The sequence below is a fragment of the Colossoma macropomum genome, unplaced genomic scaffold (genome assembly GCF_904425465.1).
Source record: "Colossoma macropomum unplaced genomic scaffold, Colossoma_macropomum, whole genome shotgun sequence".
In the NCBI taxonomy this organism is placed as follows: domain Eukaryota; kingdom Metazoa; phylum Chordata; class Actinopteri; order Characiformes; family Serrasalmidae; genus Colossoma; species Colossoma macropomum.
The window spans coordinates 2,444,471-2,468,063 of NW_023494785.1; the positions used below are offsets into that span (position 1 = coordinate 2,444,471).

The window sequence follows — 23,593 nt, forward strand, 5'->3', positions numbered from 1 at the left end:
ATGTTCAAATTCAGCCCTGTTTGATTCTCTTAGTGAACTGGAAAAAGAGCATTACTGAAGAAACTCTGGGGATTTAGCCACTGTTGTTCACCACTTTGTTCCCCAGTGATTTTTTTGCTTGGGTTTTTTTTAACAAAGCAGGATTCTCAGTTAGCCAGATAACTTAAGCCCAAAGATGAGGACTGTCCAATAAGAATCTCTCAGCTTGTTTTCTATTGGACAAGCTAGACTTTGGGCTTAAGCTTCCTGGCTAAACTGATGAAGCAGAAGAAAAACTTTAAAACATCATTTAACGTTTGTAAAATGTTGTGGTCAGTGTGACACAGATGATACAACAAAGCCAGAGATGACTGTCATTGGTCAGTGAGTTCATGTTGCCTGTGAAAGTTCGCAAAAATCAAACAGAGATAATAAAATATGTCACATTTCTGGTGTCTGACAATCCCATTTGGTGAGTGAGATGCAGTATCATCAGTTATGTTCATGCTTGAAATGATTTATTAATAAATGGAATGGAATAAATTACACAAATGAACTGTGCCTGATGTGTAAAAGCCTTTATACTGAAAAATCATGGTGAGTGAAGAAGAAGAAAGAAGCAGCAATTTATAAGCATCTTTCTCAAAGAGAGAGAGTACAGTGAGAAAAGTGTTCAGTAGAAATATAATACTCACAAAAACAGTCCACTGTGGAAAAGAACAGATAAAGTTAGTGAGATTTTTCATGTTCAAAGTTAAAACAATAATAACCAAATAATTATCAGTGATTATTGATTTATTTCTTCTCTCACTGGAAACTGATTCTTGTAATTTAAAGGTATGAATTCTTCTGCTGAATAAGTTCTAATATATTTTTTTTATTTCATCACTATAGAATGATGTGATCTGATTACTAAATGATGTTAAACTCCTTATTGGAGTTTAACATCATTTAGTAAGAATAATTTAGATGTAATATTAATTATAAAATTATAATAACAACAACAACAACAACAACAATAATTATAATAATAATAATGATGATTATTATTATTATTATTATATTTTATTATTATTATTATTATTATTGTTATTATTATTATATTAATATTATAATATAACAATAATAATAATAATAACAATAATACTAATAAAACTAATAATAATAATAATAATAATAATAATAATAACATTTTTGCTCTTTTCCCATTTTCCACAGTGTTATCGTCAGTGCAAGGATAGCTGAAGTCTGTACAGGAGTTTTTGGTGGAACATTGATAAAATATTCTGATAATTTAAATGAACCAAATTGTTTAAACATTAAGATGGTTACACACCAAATGCAGCATTAAAAAACAACACAAAACTGAAAAATATTTTTTGGAATTTTTTCTGGAATTTTGCAGTATTCACTGCATTGTAAAAAAAACACATATGTAGAACACATTCAAATGCAAAACGATTTTCCTTTCTCCTCACAAAGCTGGTTCATTTTGTTTGGTAAAGCAAAAGCAGCACAGAGAGTTTAAGAGCCTCATTAAGGAGCTGAAACTTTCAGAGATCTTTCACCCACAGCTCAGCTCTGCAACTCTGACTGAGCTGCTTTTGGAGATGCTGACACAATCAGTGATGAAGACAAACTAATCTTTTCATTTAAAGATGTAGTTACTGAGACACAGAGATTCATCAACACCAGAGACGACCATGATTGGTCAGTGAGTTCATGTCACCTGCAAGAGTTCTTAGAAATCATACAAAAAAATAATGTCGTCTTTTGCCGTCTGAAAAATCATGTCTGGTGCACAAAAACTGACATCATCAGTTACACACGTTATCAAATTAATTTACTGACACACAAATAAATCATGCTCAGTGTGTAAAGACCTTAATACTGAAAATCACAGCATATCATGGTTTGTGAAAGAGGCTTTAATGTAAATGTGACTCAAAGTTTTCTGTATAAAGAAGTAATTTATAAACATCTTTCTGAATAAAGAGAGTGAAAAGAGTTCAGAGTGGAGAAATATAATACTCACTGAAATGAAGTAGAACTGTGGAATAAAACAACAGATAAAGTACAGTTAGTGAGATTGTTCATGTTCAAATTCAACATCTTATAGACCTTTAAAACAAGCAATTTATAAACATTTTTTGAAAAGAGAGTGTAGAGAGTGAAAGGGGTTCAGAGTGGAGAAATATAATACTCACTGGGAAGAGATGGAACTGTGGAATAAAACAATAGAAGTGCAGTTAGTGAGATTCTTCATTTTCTAATTCAAAATCTTATTATACACATTTACACAATGATATTGAAATAAGTTGGTAATTATGTTTTTTGTTAAGTATAACTTTAATGCTCTTTACAATGTTAAGCATGGATTATGAAAGATATTCTGCTGTGCCTTTAAGACATGCTTACAACTGTATGTAAAAGTTTTGTGCATTTGTCTGCAGTTGTTAATGCTCAGTTACTTTATATTTGATTGAATAAATCTGGACACCTTACCAAGTCAGGCATATATCACAGCAAAGCTACACTCTGTGGCTAAATATGAGTCTTTCTGTTCTTGGTTTGGGAATTTTCACCCACTCTTCTTTCCAGAACAGGTGTTAAAAATATGGAGGCCGTTCCAAAAGTTCAGTTTGTGGTTTTTGAAATAGTTCATGGTGGATTTTGAGGTGTGTTTTGGATCATTATCCTGTTGTAGAATAGCTTCTTTACAGTTTCAGTTTCTTGACTGACTGCGTCACGTTTGCTTCCAGAATTTGCTGATATTTAGTGGAATCCATTCTTACATCTACCTGTGCAGTGTTTTCTGTGCACTGGCAGCCACACAACTGCAAAGATTAATAGATCCGCTACCATGATTAACAGCTGGCAAGGCGTCTTTTCATTAAATGCTTTTTTTCCTCCAAATATACTTTGTTTAGTGTTTGGGAACAAAGAGTTCCATGTTTACTTTATCAATGTTCAGCACTTGTTTCCATAATGGCTCTATTTTATCTAGATGATGTTTTGCACACTTCAGATGTTGAATTCTGTGATGAGGTCACAGATAAAGTTTCCCTCTGATGACTCTGAAGACAAAAAGATAAGAGTTTAAGTCCGTTCTGATCATGTTCGTCACGTCATAGTGAGAGTTTATACCGTTCAACATGGCGGAGCAGAAACTGGTCTGCAGAGGAGACGAAGTTTATGCCCTGATCTTTAAAAGACGGCGGTGGGACGGACGTCCAGCTTATGTGTCTCAGAACACGACGTCTTCCTCTCAGTCTTTAATAAGGACATGTGAAGGACGTTTTCCTGAGTCTGACATCATTTTAAAGTAATTAAAAACACAAGCGCTGCTCACTGCTGCTCATCTCACTCTGACTGAACTCACGTGATGCTGGTTGTCATGGTAACGTCTACACTAAGTGGTTCTCTACACATGCATAATTTTGGATCGGATTACTTATATTGTGCATGTAAACGGAAATTGAAAAGATGGGGTGTATTTTCTGTTCAGATCTGTTATCAGGACAACGAGTGGATTTTAGGTCCATTTTCAAATGGTATTTTTGCTGATGCAACCATTACAGAGGGTGAGTCCTATAGATTGTTGTAACATTGTCACAATGTCCCCCTGCTGGGCCTCTGTGGTACTGCACATGGCTAAGCCCTGTGTGTCTGTTTTTAATTTCCTGCCGATCCTGGACTCCAATCATTACCTGCCTCATATATACTGCTCTGTTTGTAGCTCCTGTGAAGACTCTGATCTGTTTTGTTATGTTGTTTAGTTCTTGGTTTGTGTCACAGTTAATCTTTTTCAAGTCTGTATTTTCTCTGCTTTGTTTAAATATGTGCATGTCTGCAACTTAACCCCTTCCTGAGTTTCGAAGCCTAAAAACAGATTTTATTAATGGTAAACAGTGGTTCGTTTTTCGAATCGGATTACTCACTGATGCTTTGCCATTTGTTGTGATGTGTATAATGTCTGTGATTGAGTTCACTCCTGAGCTATAAAGCCTAAAAATAGCCACACAAACTGCCTGCAAAATAAAAGCTTTGGGTTCTAAGGTTTAACTCTGACGTTAACTCTATATATTTTGAATAACTGCAGTCCTACCTTTTATTTGCACTCCATCATTTTTCACCCTTTGTCCTCCATGAGTGACCTCACACCAGTACTCTCCATAATCTGACCACTGAACATCTCTCAGACTCAGAGACACGTTTCCTCTCTGCAGCTCGTCGGTCATGCTCACTCTGCCCTCGTAGCCCCTCCCCTCTGTCACCTGACCATTCTGATACAGGTAAATGCAGTCTGTCCCTTTAAACCACCTGATCTCCATGGCAACAGCACTGGTTTCAGGAGAGAGGTAACAGGGCAGGGTGACATCATGACCACAAAAAGCATGAGGTCCAAAATCTGGAGAGCTCTGCTTCTTGGAAGTGGGTTTCAGAGGTTCAACATCAGACAGCTTTCCAACATCTTCTAATCTGGAGACCAGTTTAAACTCTGAGAGGAAGAACAAAGATTAGATTAGAATTAGATTAGTACGTCCATTAAGACAACAAGAAACTAGGCTATGAATCAACACAGTGTTCATACATTAGCAGCGGAACAGCACTTTGATTTTTACCACAATCATGGTCTTTTACCCCACAGAGCATCAGGATATTTTACATAATTACATAATTTGACATAATTACATAACATAGTCACATACAAATAACTGTAAATAGATTACAAGTTTATTTTATGAGAATTAAACTGATAAAATGACAAGCAGTTTGACCTTTTATGGTTTATCATGAACTGTTAACACTGCAAACAATTCCATGACAGTAAAACATGGTGCTCGACAAAGCATGCATTCAGGTGGTCAGATTATGGGGTATGGATAGAGTTGGGATGTAACAGAATAAAAGTATTGGGAATATGTGTTCAGAACGTATAAGCTATCTGTATTCTGTTCCTGTGATTGACTGGCGACCTGTCCAGGGTGTATCCTGCCTTCCGCCCAATGTCAGCTGGAATAGGCTCCAGCACCCCCCGCGACCCAGAAGGATAAGCAGTTTAGATAGTGTGTGTATTCCGTTCAAGTTACATTTTATCTATTAACAGATGATTAAACTAATAATGTCCTCAGAAGTGGACATGCTCGTGAGGGATAAGTTCAGCATCTTTGTTGTACTGGACTCGTGCTTGGGGGATTAATGGGAGCAGTGGACTAAAGCAAGTAGTGAGAGAAATTAGCTGGTCTTGGCCATTTTTGCAGTTAGATGGGAACTTGGAGTGTTTTACAGGTAAACACTGCTGTGTATGTTGATGCTAGACTGTACACATCAGTGTTTTCTAATACTTTTATGATATTTAATGACACATGATCTGCAAAACAGCTGATAAATTAATATTCTGAGATAAACTTTAAAGTCATGCCCCAGACAACACACAGCCTTTGCCACGCTTAGTATCTAATAACTATATGACCATTAGCACAAACTAGCTGAGTTAGCCTCATGTGTTTGGATCTGACAGCAGGTTCTGGCCGTTTTTGCAGTTAGATGGGAACTTGGAGAGTTTCATTGCAAAGTGCTCCATTATACAGAAATGTAGTAAGTCTGAACTGTTCACAGTGATGGTGACAGAAACAAGACATCCACAGCATATAACGCCTCTAAAAGCTCCTTCACAGCAAGCTGTTATACAGGAACATGTTACACTGTTATAAATATGTTGCCTGATGTCTGAGACAGTGTTTTACAAAAGTTCTCGGTTAAGGTTTTTACCTAAAATATATATATATATATATATATATATATATATATATATATATATATATATATTTTAAAATACACTCTTGGTATTTTACCAATATAAACAGTACATATACACCTCAAAATACACATGTAGGCTCACATTTTACATAGAAAAGTGTGACCCCTGGTTCCTATCACCACCACTGTAAAGAAATCTGAGTTGGTTAAGTTTCTCCACAATGAATAATTTCTTATCAAACCACTCTTGCATGAGTTCATTTACATCTCAATGATTGAATTATGCAGAAGTTATGAAAACCCCCCCGAGTGGCGAAACCATCTAAGCGTTGGCCCTATCATCAGGAGATCACGAGGTCAATCCCTGGTGATGATACAGCCATCCGTGGCCGGGAGTCCAAGAGATCACAATTGGCCTCGCTCTCTGGGTGGGTAGGATGGCCCCCCCTCGCCCCCTCACCCAGCACGATGCTAGTCAGTGCAGGCATCTGTTAGCTGACGTAACAGATCTGGCGGTTAGTGTCTCCTCCGAGCACATTCGACTGTCCAATCACGTTGCATCAGTTCAAAAAGATGCGGCGGCGCTTCACAGGTCTCGCAGGAAGCCTGTGTTAGCCTTAACCCTGCTAGCGTTGGTAGTATCGTGTGACTGGGGGAGTCCTAACTAGCGGGTGGAATATGAGACGACTAAATTGGTGAGAAAATTGGATAAAAATCCAAAAAAAGAAAAAACCCTTATATTCCCCTTTAATATTTAAACTAATATTAGAAGACGTTACAATTGACTCCTGCTGTGTAGTGGGTGATATACAGTATATATAGTATTTACTAGCAATACAACATATACAGCATTATAAATGTACTTGAATGTCCTTTACAGGAGGATCTTAACTCACCCGATACGTGCAGATGAATAACTGAGATCTCCTCTTTCTTCTCTCCCAGCATTTCACACCTGTATTGCCCAGAATCAGCGACTTTAACATCTCTCAGTGTCAGTTTCACACTGCCTTCACAGCCACTTCCCACAGTGACCTGAAACACTTCAATACAGTCTGTCCCCTTAAACCACCTGATCTCTCTGGCCGCTGCACTGATTTCAGGTGAGAGGCGACAGTGCAGGTGGACAGTGTCCCCAGCAGCAGCACGGACTGTATGAAACTGTCGACGAAAGGCTTTCAGACGAGAGGAGACTGAGGGTGTGTCCACTCTGGATTCTGCAAAGACAGTGTCTGTTAAGACACAACAAGAGAGGTTTAACTTAACCAAAGAAGATGGGACAGTCAGTACAATTCAAATAAAAACGGAAAACAGTGATTTACATACCTAGTTTAACCTGTATTTGAAAAAAAACAGTACAAAGTCAAAATATTTAATGTATCTACTTAATTGTTTTTTGTGAAAATACGTTTATTTGAAATTGATGCCTAAAACATGTTCCAAAAAAGTCATGACAGTAGCAGGCTTTATTTTTCTGGGGGGATTTTTAGCGAAATTTTGGATCAACATATGCTGCCTTTTAGACAACATCTTTTTCAGGGACGTCTGATTATTTCAACATTTTCTACAGCATTAAGCCACATTCTGCATGTGTTACATCAGCATGGCTGAGTAACCAAAGAGTGCAGGTGCCTCCCTTTGAATATGTGTGTATTTTTAAGCTCAAAATACAGCAATGAAGGCCCTGTCCCATTCAACAGCTGAAGACTTGTATTACAGAAGAATGACAAAAAATTCTGCTTTCAAAACTTTATCAGTTTGTGTCTTCAGTGCTCAAATAATTATTAAGTGTTGTTAAAAGAAAAGGTGACGTAACACAGCGGTAAACATGCTCCAGTCCCAGCTTTTTTGGAATGTGTTGGAGGCCTCAAATTCAGAATGAGCATATATTTACAAAAACAATGAAGTTGTTAAAGCATATAAGATGCATACTCAGGAAATCAATCAAGTTAATTTGATTTCAAATTTATTAAAGAGAATAACTTAACAGTGAACTGCCCAACCTGCCTCACCACCTGTGAAAACCTCTAGGTTTTGCAGCTCAACTTCCAACCTGATGAAGGACTCAGAAACAGCTGACTAGCTGAATAATCTTAGCCAAACAGGTCTGGATTTTTTTTATTATCTTCCTGCTGTTATGCTTTAGAACATGTTTTAAACATAGGTTTAAAACATGTTGTTAAAACATAGGTGCTTTATTAAACCTTAAGCTGCTGCTCATGTTCTGTAATGTGTTTGCTGGCTAGTTAATTTAGCTAGTGAGAGCAAAGCTAATGGACAGCAAAACCAACTCAACTGATAAAGCCAACTCAGGAATATTTTAAATTTGATTGTAAACAAACACAAAAGAACTCAGTAAACAACTAATTTACACTTCATTTTTCCGCATGCAAATTTCACCAACTGTTTTGTTATAATTGACCTATCTGTACAGTAAAATCATATCTGATAGAAGTGCGTGTAAGTTTGGTCACAATATTTTAACATGAAAAAAATGCTTGATTGGCAGTTAGCTAAAAACGATTATCCGTATTATCTATAATTCAAATAATGACAATAAAAATAGAAAATAACAATTATATTAATACTGTGTTCATGTACACAAGCTATTCCAATATAAAAGCATATAGGAGAACATATCTAATGTTGAAAGTGAGGAATTTTATTGTTTTTTGAAAAATATATGCCCATTTTGAATTTGATGCCAACAACACATTCCAAAAAAGTTGGGACGGGGGCCTGTTTACCTCTGTGTTTCATCACCTCTTCTTTAACAACACTCTGTAAATGTTTGCTAACTGAGGAGACCAATTACTGTAGTTTTAAGAGTGAAATGTTTTTCTATTCTTGTTTGATATAGGATTTCAGCTGCTCAACACTTCGGGGTCTCCTTTGTTGTATTTTTCATTTAATAATGCCCCAAATATTTTCAGTGGTGTCAGGTCTGGACTGCAGGCAGGCCAGTTTAGTGCCCAGGCTCTTTTAATACAGAGCAATGCTGTTGTAGCACACGCAGAATGTGGTTTGGCATTGTCGTGCTGAAATAGACGTCGTCTGGAGGGCAGCATATGTTGCCAAAACATGTTTCTATTGTTCAGCATTAATGGTGCCTTCACAGATGTGCACACATGCCATGTGCACTAATGCACCCCTATACCATCATGAATACTGGCTTTTGAACTATGTATTGATAACAAGCTGAGTGGTCTTTAGCCCAGAAAACACAGTGTCCATGATTTCCAAAAATAATTCTAAATGTTGATTTGTCGGACCGCAGGACACGTTTCCACTTCGCCTCAGTCCATTTTAAATGAGCTCTGACCCAGAGAAGGTGGCAGTGTTTCTAGAACTTGTGTATATATGGTTTCGTCTTTGAGTTTTAGAGTTTTAACTTGCATTTGTGGATGCAGTGACGAGCCGTTTTCACAGACAGTGGTTTTGTTCCTGAGCCCATGCAGTGATTTCCACTACAGAATCATGTCTGTTTTTAATGCAGTGCTGCCTGAAGGCCCAAAGATCATGGCCAGCCAGTATTGGTTTTTGGCCTCGTCCCTTAGATACAGAGGTTTTTCCAGATTCTCTGAATCTTTTAATGTAGATGATGAAAAGCAAAAGTTCTTTGCTATTTTATGTTGAGAAACGTTATTCTTGAATTGTTGCACTATTTGATCGTGCAGTCTTTCACAGAGTGTTGAACCCCTCCTCATCTTTACTTCTGAAAGACTCAGCCTCTCTGTGATGCTTTTTTTATACCCAATCATGTTACTGACCTGTTGCCAATTAACCACCAGGTGTTTTTCTAGCATTACACAACTTTACCAGCCTTTTGTTGTCCCCGTCCCAACTTTTTTGGAATATGTTGTTGGCATCAAATTCAAAATGGGCTTATATTTTTCACAAAACAATAACATTTCTCAGTTTCAACATTTGATATGTTGTCTTTTTACTATTTTCAATAAAATATAGGGTTTAAATTATTTGCACATCATTACATTTTGTTTTTATTTACATTTTGCACAGCATCCCAACTTTTTTGGAAATGGGGTTGTAAATAAAACTAAGACGTTTTGTTTATTTCACATTTTATTTTCTCCAGTGGTCATAATTTCTCACTGCTGAACCTAACAGCCAGGTTTTATTGGCTCCCTACTGAAACATCTGCATAGTCATGGCATGTTTCATGTCAATGATATCTAGAGGAGGAGCTGATAGCCCAGTGATTGATTTTATGAACTGAAGCTAATTCATCATTTGTCATGTCTTTGATTGATCTTGCCCTCAAAAGGACTTTAAAGAATAACTACTATTCAGAAGAAACAACACTGGTACACACAATCCTGCAGAAAATAATTATGTTTTCTATTCTAAAAAGAGAAAAAAGCAGACTGATCTACTGGATACTGTGGTATTTTAGCAACTAATAGAACTCTAGAGCTATTAAACAGTAAATGTTAAAGTGATCAGTTATAAATTAGTAGTTCTTTTAAAAAAAAAAGCTAAGGTTAGTAAGTAGTTCTCTAAGAGAGACGTTAGACTGACAACAAACTGAGTAATTAACTAGTACTCCTTAGTAAACCGTAGTTACTGACGTGTTAAGGCATTATTTGTTTATCCCTTCATCCCAGTTAAGATGATCTTAACACAAAGAAGCTTTTGGGGGTAATGCACCTGGGTACATATCGAGACTGAGCTTGTCAGATTTGCCCAGAACAGGAAAAAACACAATTTCAGAGAGTCCCAAGATTTCACTTACCAAGTTTTTTGGTGTCGACTGTTTTCTGAAAGAAAGATAAAAGACCATGTTTTCAGTGTTTTTACTGCTCTTACAGTACCAGTTGAAACAAAAGGCAAAACTTCACAATATATATACGATCCTTAATAATTTAGAAATGAGAAGAACAAGAGGGAGAGAAAGAGAAAGAGAGAGACACATAGAGAGAGAGAGAGAGAGAGAGAGAGAGAGAGAGAATTATCCATAATTAAATGATGATACTTTATACACTTACGTTTCCTGCCATGTTGTGCCAGATCTTCAACAAAGAGGGAAAAAAACTCTTTTGTCCACTTTAAACTCTCAGAACCACAAACAGAATGTAAGGTGAGCAGCCGCCAGCAGAATTGAGTACAGTCCACGTTACTGAGCTGCACACAGTGATCTCTGTGACACAATCCACAAACATCTAGAGTAGAACAGCTTTTAGAGGCAATGACAGAAAATGAAACCGGGAAGTTGTAAAACAGCTGAGTCATTTGGCCACAGCTATTGCAAAAAATCTCAAAAGATCTGATTTCACAAAACACCTAAGTACAGTGAAGCATGTAAAACTTAGTCATCTCAAGAACTTTTTGTCAAAAGGATTTTTGTTATATTATCAATAAAAAATACAGGAAAGCTCGTAACTCTTAACGTGGTGTCTGTTCACAGGGAAAGTTGCACCCTTTAATATAAACTGCCAATCAGCTTAGTGGTAGAGCTGTAAGGGGCAACAGCCTCCACTGCTGTGGAAGGACAGACAGGAGCAGATGAACAAACAGACATTCAGCCAAATGACTCACTCACATTTTATTAGTGATTTCTAATATAGTCTTGAAACGTTAATAAGGCTTTAGTTTGGGGCTTATAGATCTCTCCTCATTCAGAGGAGGATTTGTCATCTTTTACACAAGGTATTTCAGCAAGCTTTAATGAAACAATGCAGAGAAAAGCATGTGTACATTTAATAGTGCATTAATATTATTAGTGCATTAATATTATTACATTAATTATCTTTAAACACAGTCACTATATTTACACACAGCATAATAGTGTGTTAATAATTAAAAATGACTCAATCAGAATAGAGCAAACCCAATATGGCCAATCTGAATTAAATTAAATAGAGCAATAATAGCCATATAAACATCTGTTGGTCAGGACTTAATGAACTGAAGGGACGTGCTAATGCATTAGATAAACTATCAGCATAAATATGAACAGAGGAATCAACAAATCATGTTTTGATTTCCAACAGGCAGAACCAATTTTGTGAAAAAAACATCACTCTAGGCCTTCTGGAAGTTCTAGATACGTCACTGACAGTGAATATGAGCAGCAGTCTAATCAATGGGTTGTTATAAACAGAAAACAGCTGCAGCAGCTCTACAGCAGAGCTCACTACTGAAAGAGTCACTGTGAAACTGCTGCAGGGTGAAGTATATGATAATATGTCTGTTACAAGCTTCAAGTAAAGCATGTAAAGTCTTTTAGAAGCTGCAAATGTTTAATCTAGAACTTCAAATTCTCCATCTCACCTTAAACAGTACAGCAATTACATTCTGGAAAATTCTAATAAGAAGCTAATTTAAGCCTCATCAGAAAGTGTTCATGTGAATCCCTGTTAGCTCATCACTAACAGACTATAGTTGAGATGTTTTGTCCTCATGTTTTGTCTGAGTTTTGACATTTATGGCCCAAGTTGAAGGCCAAGATCTTATAGCATATAATATCTAATAAGCATCACTTTGTCTTCAGGATTTACAGTTCATTGAGCGGACTGGTCATCTGAGCTGTTGTAAAAATCAAAAGGTGGGGGATATGTTTTATGGTCAACCAGCTCTGGTGTAATAACCTTAAAGTTTCAAGCCAGTTTTGTTCTCCAATCATTGAGTTCTTCAACATCAACTGTAGACCTTTTTATCTCCCTAGAGAGATTGCTTCAATTATTTCAGTTTATATCCCAGTGAATGCATGTAGTAGGGAAGCCATCAGTGAACTGGCAAGGCATGTCTCTTCATTGGAAAGCATGTATCCTGACTCTACATAGTGCTGGGGGACTTTCCTGGGACTTATTTCCAGCAGCAGGTCAAATGTCCTACCAGAAATGATAAAATATTGGACTACTGCTACTGTACTATTGAAGGCACATACTGTGCATTCTTAAGAGCCCCTTTGGGCAAATCTGATCATGCCATGGAGTTTCTTATTCCAGCATACGGACAAAGACTCAAAACCATCAAACCCAAGAAAGCAGTTGTTAACTCTTGGTCGAATGATGCTATAGACACCTTTAAATTCTGTTTGGACTGCGCAGATTGGGATGTTTAAGGCTGACTGTGAATCTTTTGATGAATACGTTGAGGCAGTAATTGCCTATATCAAAGGTGAAGTGCTCAAGTGTGCCATGCAATATAACAAAGTCATATAACACAAACTGTTACCATGTATATTACAAACGAATTAATCAGTTTATTAACCTTACATTTCAGTGCGATCCTTGTCCCGTGGTGCATATGAGGTGACTTTGAGCTGAACACAGGCCTCAGAGTGGTCTGCAATAAGGCTGCTTTGAGAAGGATTGAGAACAGAATTCATGTGTGAGAAGATCTGCTCACACAGATACGTCGACTCAAAGACTGACAGCATTGCCAATGCAATCTTCTCCAAACAGTCAAATTACTCTGGAAGTGAAGTCCAACACATAAAAAAGGGACTGTGCATTTTCTTTGGATGTTTCATGTGATGTGCGCAGCTCACAAAACTTCATTGTCCACAGAGATGAGCTCTGGAAGTCGATCATTTGCAATTCAAAATCATCAATGCCCATCCACTCAAAAACTGACAAGTCCATGTCTGTCACATTAAGCTTGTCTGGACGTATGAGAAAAGAAAACATTGGTCCGTATCTCTGAAAATCCTGGAATCTCCTGGAAAATTCTGACTCAGGCTCTCTCATGTACATGGAAATGTTAGCTAACGTCTTAGACTCACGACCGTTTGTCCAGCTCCCTGCATACAGACACTGAGTTCATTCAAGTGCGAAGTAATGTCTGTCAAAAACATAAATTTCTCAAGCCACGTGACATCCTCAAGCTCTGAGTAATGCTGGTCCTTCTCAACAAGAAAGCCCTTGAATGCATCAATGCAGTTCACAAAACTCTCAAGCACTTTTCCACAACTCAGCCACCTGAAACTGGACTGAAGTGGGATGTTTTTGTAGGCACATTCCATTTCTCCCCCCAGTGGAATGGCCTGTGAGTCAAGGCAGAGTGAGCTTGTTGGAAATTCATGATTTTTACAACCGCCACCAATCAGAATTTGACACCTTTGCACAGAAATTTTCCGAGTGTATATTGCAATGAAATCTAGAACAGGGGGCCTAATTTTGTCTTCAATTATTTTGGCAAATCCCTTTTGCTTCCCACCATTGCAGGGGTGCCATCAGTAGTAATCAACACCTTGATTAGTCTACTTAACTGGCATAAATTACTCCACCCCAACTTAAATGGTCATACACTGCAAGGAATGATCTACCCAATAAGGCACAGCCCTGAGTTTGAAATACTTTTATTTATTTTTTTTTACCCAATTTTTTGCCCCAATTTAGTCGTTTCCAATTCCACCCGCTAGTTAGGACTCCCCCAGTCACACGACGCTATCAACGCTAGGAGGGTGAAGCCTAACACAGGCTTCCTCCGAGACCTGTGAAACCAGCCACCGCTTCTTTTCGAACTGCCGCTCACGCAACGTCACTGGACAGCCGAACGCTTTCGGAGGAAAGCATCAACCACCAGATCTGTTACGTCAGCTAACAGACGCCTGCACCGGCTAGCATCGCGTTAAGTGATGGGGGGAGAAGGGGGGCCATCCTACCCACCCAGAGAGAGCGAGGCCAATTGTGCTCTCTTGGACTCAAATCAAATCAAATCAAATCAGATTTATTGTCACATCACAAGAGTACAGGGACACAGGTGAGTGAAAAACTTGAGTGCGAGTTCCACAAATTATGCAGAGAACAGTATTTACACATAGATAAACAAAACTATAGATAGGATAGAAGAATAGATAAAACCAATTTAACTAAAATATATACATATAATCTTACACAATAGCTTAAAAATAATAATATTGCACCGAGACATATAATATTGCACTGGGAATGTAGAGTGAGTGTAATCAACTATATACTTTATATAGTAATGGATATTACAATGCTATGTAGATGTGCAAGTAATCACACTAGGTGTGGAGGTAGAAGATGGTACAGTAGGTGGCAGAGTATTTAGTAAAGTGCAAGGTACAGGAAGTTAAGTGGAAGCGCAGGGGGAGAGTATTGTCTTTGGATAGGTATTCAAAGTCCAGCTATGCAAGTAAAGTGCGGGAGTACAGTGGGTGCACGTACGTGTAATGGGAAGGGTTGGGCTGGGCAGAGCAGTGATTACTGGCTGTTCAATAGCCTGGTTGCATGGGGGAAGAAGCTGTCTTTGAGCCGACTGGTTCTGGCTTTTAAGCTTCTGAGCCTCCTACCACTCGGCAGCTGAGAGAACAGACAGTGACTAGGATGGGAGGGGTCCTTCATAATCCTTCTGGATTTCCTCAGGCAGCGACTGGTGTATAAATCCAATAGGTTAGGGAGCTGAACCCCGGTGATGGACTGTGCTGTCCGCACCACCCTCTGCAGAGATTTCCTCTCACGAACAGTACAGTTCCCGTACCAGGTGGTGATGCTGCCCGTCAGGATGCTTTCCACAGTGCAGGTGTAGAAGGTCTTAAGGATGCTGGGGTTCAGGCCAAACCTCCTCAGCCTTCTGAGGAAGTAGAGGCGCTGGTGGGCCTTCTTCACCACCTGTGAGGTGTGCACTGCCCATGTCAGGTCCTCGCTGATGTGAACACCGAGAAACTTAAAGCTGCTGACCCTCTCTACCGCAGTCCCATTGATGGAAATCGATGGGTGTACTGTCTCCTGCTTCCTGAAGTCCACGATCAGCTCCTTGGTCTTACTGACGTTTAGAGAGAGGTTATTCTCCTGGCACCAGTTTTCCAGGATTTTAACCTCCTCTCTGTAGGCCGATTCATCGTTGTTGGAGATCAGGCCCACAACTGTTGTGTCGTCAGCAAACTTTATGATGACGTTGGAGCTGTGTCTAGCAGTGCAGTCATGGGTGTACAGGGAGTACAGGAGTGGGCTGAGCACACAACCCTGGGGGGCTCCGATGTTGAGGGTCAAAGAGGAGGATGTGATACTTCCCATCCTTACCACCTGCCGTCGGTCCGTCAGGAAGTTCAGGATCCAGCTGCACAGTGTGCTGTTCAGACCCAGATCCCGGAGCTTGCAGTCGAGCCTCGAAGGAACGATTGTGTTGAATGCTGAACTGTAGTCTACAAACAGCATTCTCACATACGTGTCCTTCTTTTCCAGGTGGGAGAGGGCAGTGTGCAGGGTCAGGGCGATTGCATCGTCGGTGGATCTATTCCGCCTATATGCAAATTGCAGTGGGTCCAGGGTGGCAGGCAGTGAGGAACAGATGATATCTCTGACCAGCCTCTCAAAGCATTTGCTTACGATGGAGGTCAGGGCAACAGGTCGCCAGTCGTTCAGACAGGTAATACTAGCTGTCTTTGGAACTGGCACAATGGTGGCTAGTTTGAAACTAGCTGGCACGACCGAGAGAGACAGTGAGGTGTTATAGATGTCTGCAAAAACTCCTGCTAGTTCCCTGTAGCAGGCTTTAAGCACTCTCCCGGGAATGCCATCTGGTCCTGCTGACTTGCGTGGGTTCACCCTCTTGAAGGCTTTGCACACATCAGCTACGGAGACGGAGGGGGCGTTGGGATCAGCGGTGGGCGGGGCGCTCTCCAGTGGTGCTGCGGGAATTCCGTCGAAGCGAGCGTAGAAGTTATTAAGCTCGTCCGGCAGATCAGCGCTGGTACTGGGCAGAGTGCGAGAGGCAGTTTTATAGTCAGAGATTGTATTTAACCCCTGCCATAAGCTTCGTGTGTTGGCTGTGTTGAACTGTGCTTCCACTTTCATTCTGTACGCACGTTTAGCTGCTCTGATGGATTTACGGAGAGCGTAGTTGGATTGCTTGTACTCCTCCGTATTTCCCGCTCTGAATGCAGCGCTGCGTGCGCTGAGGGCGGAGCGAACCTCACAGTTCAGCCAGGGCTTCTGATTGGGGTAAACGCGGACTTGTCTGCAGGGCACTACGTCATCAACACACTTGCGTATGAAGGCGGTGACTGTGTCTGCGTACTCGTCCACGCTGCCCGACGAATCACGGAACATTTCCCAGTCCACATGATCAAAACAATCCTGCAGCATAGCGTCTGATTGGTCAGACCAGCGGCGCACCTCCCTGGTAGTGACCGGCCCCCGTTTCAGCTTCTGCCTATAGGTGGGCAGGAGCAGGATGGAAGAGTGATCTGATTTGCCGAACGGGGGTCGGGGGAGGGATTTGTAACAGTTCCGGATGCTGGAGTAAACATGGTCTAAAATCCTGTCTTTCCGAGTGAAACATGTTACGTGCTGGAATAATGTCGGACAGTAGGTTCGCAGGTTATTCCGATTAAAGTCCCCCGCAACAATAAGTGCAGCCTCCGGGCGCGCGGTCATCTGCTTGCTGATAGCCTCGTGTAGCTTCCCGAGCGCGAGGTCCGAGTCCGCCTGCGGGGGGATGTACACCGCGGCCAGACAGAGTCCCATTATCTCACGGGGCAGCCACGCCGGCCGGCAAAACACGATGAGATATTCCAAATCCGGCGAGCAGAAAGACTCGATGAAATGTACATTCCTCCGATCACACCAAGCGTTATTGATCAGAAAACATACACCTCCTCCTTTGCTTTTCCCGGAGAGCTGCTTGGTTCTATCGGCGCGGTGCAGAGAGAACCCGGCGGGTTCGATGGCATTATCAGGGACCTCATCGGATAACCACGTTTCTGTGAGGCAGAGAACGCTGCAGTCCCGGATCTCTCGCTGGAAGGCGACCCGTGCATGAAGCTCACACAACTTGTTTTCCAAGGACTGCACGTTAGCCAGTAATATGGTGGGAAGAGGCGGCCGATGGGCACGGCGTCTGAGTCTGACGAGCACGCCGGCTCTCTTGCCTCTTTTCCGGCGTCTTCGACGGGTGCGTGGCCGGGCGGCCCAGATGAGTGGCGCCTCTCCAGTGTTAGTAAACAAAGGATCGGCGTTATGGAACTCAAAGTCCGGTTTCCGGTGAGTGATCGACGATCTGACTCCCGACTACGGATGGCTGTAGCATCACCAGGGATTGAACTCACAATCTCCTGATGATAGGGTCAACACTTAGACAGTTGCGCCACTCGGGAGCCACTATCTCACCAATCAGAGTGCTGGGTAAACATGCCCCACATGCCAGCTGTTGCACGTGTGCCATAGGTTGCCAACCACTGGCCTAAATTAATCTTTGTGAAGAACCGTGTTTTCCATGTAAAGGAGTAACACTGTACAGCAATACAAAACCATGGTTTTCTAAAGAGCTAGGAATACTTCATCAAAAAAAGAATTCTGCATAGGCAAGTTAAGGCATTGGAGGGTTATTATCCTTCAGTATTTGATTCAAATCTGTTTGCTTATGGAGCTGATCAATCAGTTGACAATGCCATTAATCCAACTCCTTATCATGTTTTGAGACCTTGCTGACAATTACATACGTGTTCTTTTATAGATTTCAGCTCAGCTTTTAATTCGACGAATATCACCAAGCTCTTCCAAAAGTTAATGGATTAAACATTAACCCAGCTTTACGTTATTGGTATCTGGCCTTTTTAAGTGGAAGGAAACAGTCTGTTAAAATCAATAATTGTAACATTAACAATTTTTTATCTCCACACAAATAATCTAGGTTGTATAAGGCAACAGCAACATGCATCATTACTGGTAAAGGGGCTGTTACAGTATGGTCTGGAGAGGCTACATAATCTGTTATTAAGCTGCATAAAACCATAAATGAAAATGCTGCTTCTTCTCAAAATCAGTGACTTCCTGCAGTGCTACTCTCTCCCACCAATGTTTGCAGCGAACTTTATCCATAGCTCTCATATCATCAGAGGTATGACTGGCATCCGGCTAATATACCGCAGAATGCTGCAGGGCATGAAAACTTCCTCCTTTGGAGTGTGTTTTGCTGAGCACTAACTGAGAATTCTGGTAAGATGCTGAACAAACACTCGTTTCTCACTCTGCCTGGATTCACACACTCCTCGTTGTGGTAAAGTTTACACTAAATGGTGCGTCACACATTCGTGTAACTTAGGATCAGATCACATTAGTGTGCATGGAAATTGAGATTCTTATCAAGATTGCTGAACTGAGTGTAAATATAAACAGTTCAGTTGTAGTTCTGTGTTCTTACTGAGTTTAGTATGTGACTTCAGCTGCTATCAAGACTGGAGATTGTGTCTGCAGTGTAACATGATTTCTAATGACATACCTTCTGTCTCTCTCTACCTGATCAGTTCTGGTGGCGGCTGGTAAATCCACTGACTCGTGACTGGAGAGCTGAGTGCAGAAAGTCTCAGCACTGAACAGACACTGCAGACCGGCGCTCACGTAGCAGCTGTTTCTAAAGTTCATGAACCTGCGTCACACATACACACACAAACGATACACACCATAAACTGGGCTTCACACACAGCAGCAGTGCCCTCACAAGCTTTAACACTCACCCTCTGTTCATCAGCTGCAGCTCTCAGGTGAAGGAGAGAGTGAATGTGGGAGTTTCCCTTCAGTTCAGGCCTCTCCACCTGTTCCACACACACAGGAGATCCACCACGCTGTCTCTGATCCTCAGCTCACCTGAGAGACACAGAGGTGTAGGTCTGTGAGCTCAGTGTGGACACTGGGTCAGACAAGCCATTTGTAGAGACAGATTTCTTCACAGTGGTGGTGATAGGAACCAGTGGTCACCATGACAACAACACAAATATAGACATTTTATTTACTCTCCAAAACCACTAGTGAACCTACACAAGTCTTCTGAGTTTATATGGAATGTTCAGTAGCACTGTTCATGTTTTATTGTTCCCAAAATCACCCAGTGCAGGAACATTATCTATCATTTCAATTTCAATAAAACCACAGTGTACCTTCTAATTAAATAATAAACAAAAATGTGCATTATATCTGTTATTTACAAAAAACTACTAAGTTAATAAGTAGTTTCACTTGATGACTTTAGAGAGACAGCAAGTCACAAGATTCCCCCAACAAATCATCAAAAAACAAAGGCAGATAAACATCAGAAATCAGAATAACTAACAAAGTACACTAAGAATCACATGAAAACTGTAAAGAACAAAACCAGAGACAAACTAACTGAACTAGCCGCAGGTTTCGGTATAATGAGGTGGGAGAGCTGGAACACATCACTAGTATTTATAAAGGTTTCATCAGAAAACTTTCTGTGAGGGAGATTTTAGAGGCATTAAACTCTTCAGACGTCTGGTTCCCATCACCACCACTGTGAACAGTTCTGACACGGTCTCTCTAGAACTGAACCTTTCACACCAAACCAGTCTGAATGACTGTGTTTACATTTAAACCATTTAATGATGCACATTTTAAAAATGGTTGAATTCCCCTTTAACTCTGCTGCCCTCAACCAACAGACAACTGCTTCATAATCTAGCTGAAACATGGAAGATGCCATAGATAGAAATGTTCAGCTGCTTCTTGCAAACTAAGATGGATTAATATGAATAAAGTATGCTAAATCCATTTAAGCAGCGCTGTTGCTCTGAGCTGCATGTTGACACTGGAAAATCTTTCTGAATTAGGAAATCAGTGAACAAATCTATCAGTCTGGCTTTTCTCAGCTTAGTGCAGGTATTCTTAGGACTACCTGTCACTCAAAAACCACCTGCCTCATCCAAATTACCCCCTGTGCTCTAACAGGAAGGGGAACGTCAGCTAACTTTAAGATAAATTGGTTCAGTTAGCTAGATTAGCTAGGTTAGCCATGTAGTTCGCTAACTCTGCTGACTAGCTAACGTTAGTCAACTACAATAAATGAACTACATGACTCACATTAATGTCTATAGATTTACTATAAATTGGGACCAATTTAATATAATGAGCTACATCTGCCAGTTCAGCTCCAGTTAGACAGTGAAAACGGTGATGACGGCTAACGGAGTTAGCTAGTTAGCAAGCTAACGTTAGCTAATCCTGTCAGAAAAACAGGTCATTAAAAACAAGCAGAAACATACAGTAATGAAATAAACACTATCAGAGGTTCACTGACCGTCTTTACTGGCTTCACTCCACAGTAAACAGTAAGATGTGTATAATTTTCAGTGATTTTACTGGTTTATTTCTGTCAGAGAGACTCTGAGCCCCTGACTGATCAACACAGTTTCTGTGGTAGATCAGATTCCTCACGCGCTGTAATCACAGGGAGGCGGGAAAATTCACACAAATAAAACTACACAACGCTAAGAAACACAATACAGCTATTATCTCCAATAAAACTACACAACACTGAGAAAAATAACACAATACAGCTATTATCTCCAATAAAACTACACAACACTGTGGAAAATAACACAATACAACTTTTCCAAATCCATGTTTTTAAAAATTTAGAGTAAATTAACATGTAAAATATTGTTCTTTATCTCCAAGAATAGGAAGTTAATCACATGTGGAGTAAAATATGTATTTATTTATAAAATGTTCTGTACTACTCTTATTCTTCTTACCACAGTTTAGCCCATTCACAGTGAAGTTACAGAGTATTTCTGCTCTGACTGAGCACAAAACTGGGCAGCCAGTCAGAACAGAGCTCATTTACATGTATCAGTCTTAAAGGTACAGTAACAAAAACAGCCTGATTAATTCTATGGGATAAAGAGAGATTGGAAAATGGTCATGTAAAAAATATGAGTCTTTACATAAAAGACATCATATTTAGACCTGAAGAAAGACAATAAAAACACAAATACAAAACATAATAAAACTACATGAAAAATGTAGGATGTGGGTCCTTTAAAGCTGCATGTGTACCTGGCTGCAAACCCAGAGGAGTAGAACTGAAAATGTGCTTTATTGATCAGATACATTCTGCCCGGCTCATTAAAAGCTAAGATATGTTTTTTTAGACAAGGAGCCATTAATGAGGGAGAAATGCTGAGCTAAAGCTAAAGCTAATGGTTATCATTACATGTTCAGTGGGGACTCTTTTTTTATACACAGTATCTTTTCTCCTCAGTTAATCATGTGGCAGTATGTTGGTTTGTTGAGGCTCTTTGTTTATTCTGGGCTCAGTCGTGACTTAACATGCTGTTTACCCGTATCTATTGGCCAAGCTGGTGTTTGGTAACTGCTCTCGAGTTTCTCAGAGTTCTTTGTTGGCTTCTCTAAGCTCTTGGTCACGGTGTAAGTATGAAAAAAGTGTAAGGTTTTGAGAAAGGGTAAAAATATATAAATAAAATAAAATGGATGAGAAAAGACTTCACACACAGCAACGTGTAAAACTGGGGACCTTCTGGGCCAAAATGTTTGCTCAATGTGAGCTTATCAGATTTCCTTGTATATTAGGAAACGGAGACCAAACTTAAATCAGTGACATTGATTGGTTTTATGACTAGTGACAGCCAATCAACATATTCAGTAAGAAAATGAATACTTCTTGACTCTTTGTGACTATGAAGAACAATGATGTACAGCCCTCGACCAATGTGGAGGACCTAGGCATTTGCCTATTCTGCCTATAGCTGGTCTTTTACTGCCTAGATAGACATATAACTATTGATGGAAGGCTGTTAGCCTCCAGAGCTCATATTACGTTTAAACAGAATGTGAAAAGCAAACCAATAAAAAGATATAAACTGATTGTGCTGGTTGATTCCATCTCTGGACATACCTGAAACATACATGTATCTTCAGTGTGAATTAAAAACTGTATGTAATCTGTATGATCAGACAAAGTTATGATTTGGTGACTTAATTTTTGGGCATCTTGCTGCATGGCACAGGCCACATGCCGTATGTGAGCAATTTTCATTCTATTTGCAGATCTGATATGGCTGTAAATTGGTGCATGTGGTGCTATTATCTCCAACAAAACTACACAACACTGAGAAACACAGCACAATACAGCTATTATCTCCAACAAAACTACACAACACTGAGAAACACAACACAATACAGCTATTATCTCCAATAAAACTACACAACACTGAGAAAAATAACACAATACAGCTATTATCTCCAATAAAACTACACAACACTGAGAAAAATACCACAATACAGCTATTATCTCCAATAAAACTACACAACACTGAGAAAAATACCACAATACAGCTATTATCTCCAATAAAACTACACAACACTGAGAAAAATACCACAATACAGCTATTATCTCCAATAAAACTACACAACACTGAGAAAAATACCACAATACAGCTATTATCTCCAATAAAACTACACAAGACAGTGAAAAATACTGCAATACAGCTATTATCTCCAACAAAACTACACAACACTGAGAAAAATACTACAATACAGCTATTATCTCCAACACAACTACACAACACTGAGAAACACAACATAATACAGCTATTATCTCCAACAAAACTACACAACACTGAGAAAACAACACAATACAGCTATTATCTCCAATAAAACCACACACAGGACACACGGCATGTGTCCTGTGCCATGCAGCAAGATGCCCAAAAATTAAGTCACCAAATCATAACTTTGTCTGATCATACAGATTACATACAGTTTTTAATTCACACTAAGATACATGTATGTTAAGGTATGTCCAGAGATGGAATCAACCAGCACAATCAGTTTATATCTTTTATTGGTTTGCTTTTCACATTCTGTTTAAACGTAATATGAGCTCTGGAGGCTAACAGCCTTCCATCAATAGTTATATGTCTAACTAGGCAGTAAAAGACCAGCTATAGGCAGAATAGGCAAATGCCTAGGTCCTCCACATTGGTCGAGGGCTGTACATCATTGTTCACAATGAGATCAAATGTGATTGCTTTTCCTGGAGGCACCACCTCTAGAAGGGTAGTGGTCTGTTTATGTTTTGCTCCTCTGATTTTTATTTCAAA

At 39.8% G+C, this 23,593-nt stretch overlaps 1 protein-coding gene across 1 annotated transcript in view; it reads right to left on the reverse strand.

Annotated features, from left to right (window-relative positions):
• Window positions 1–10,897, reverse strand: part of LOC118812915 (muscle M-line assembly protein unc-89-like) — a 24,358-nt gene extending 13,461 nt beyond the window's left edge. The window contains exons 1-7 of the mRNA XM_036578027.1: window positions 10,749–10,897; window positions 10,496–10,520; window positions 6,639–6,974; window positions 4,088–4,480; window positions 2,187–2,201; window positions 2,015–2,029; window positions 675–686 (exon numbers count right to left, since the gene is read on the reverse strand). Of these exons, the coding sequence (XP_036433920.1) occupies window positions 675–686; window positions 2,015–2,029; window positions 2,187–2,201; window positions 4,088–4,480; window positions 6,639–6,974; window positions 10,496–10,520; window positions 10,749–10,760 (808 nt within the window). The 5' untranslated portion in view covers window positions 10,761–10,897. The remainder of the gene's footprint in view (window positions 1–674; window positions 687–2,014; window positions 2,030–2,186; window positions 2,202–4,087; window positions 4,481–6,638; window positions 6,975–10,495; window positions 10,521–10,748) is intronic.
• Window positions 10,898–23,593: the final 12,696 nt, after the last annotated feature.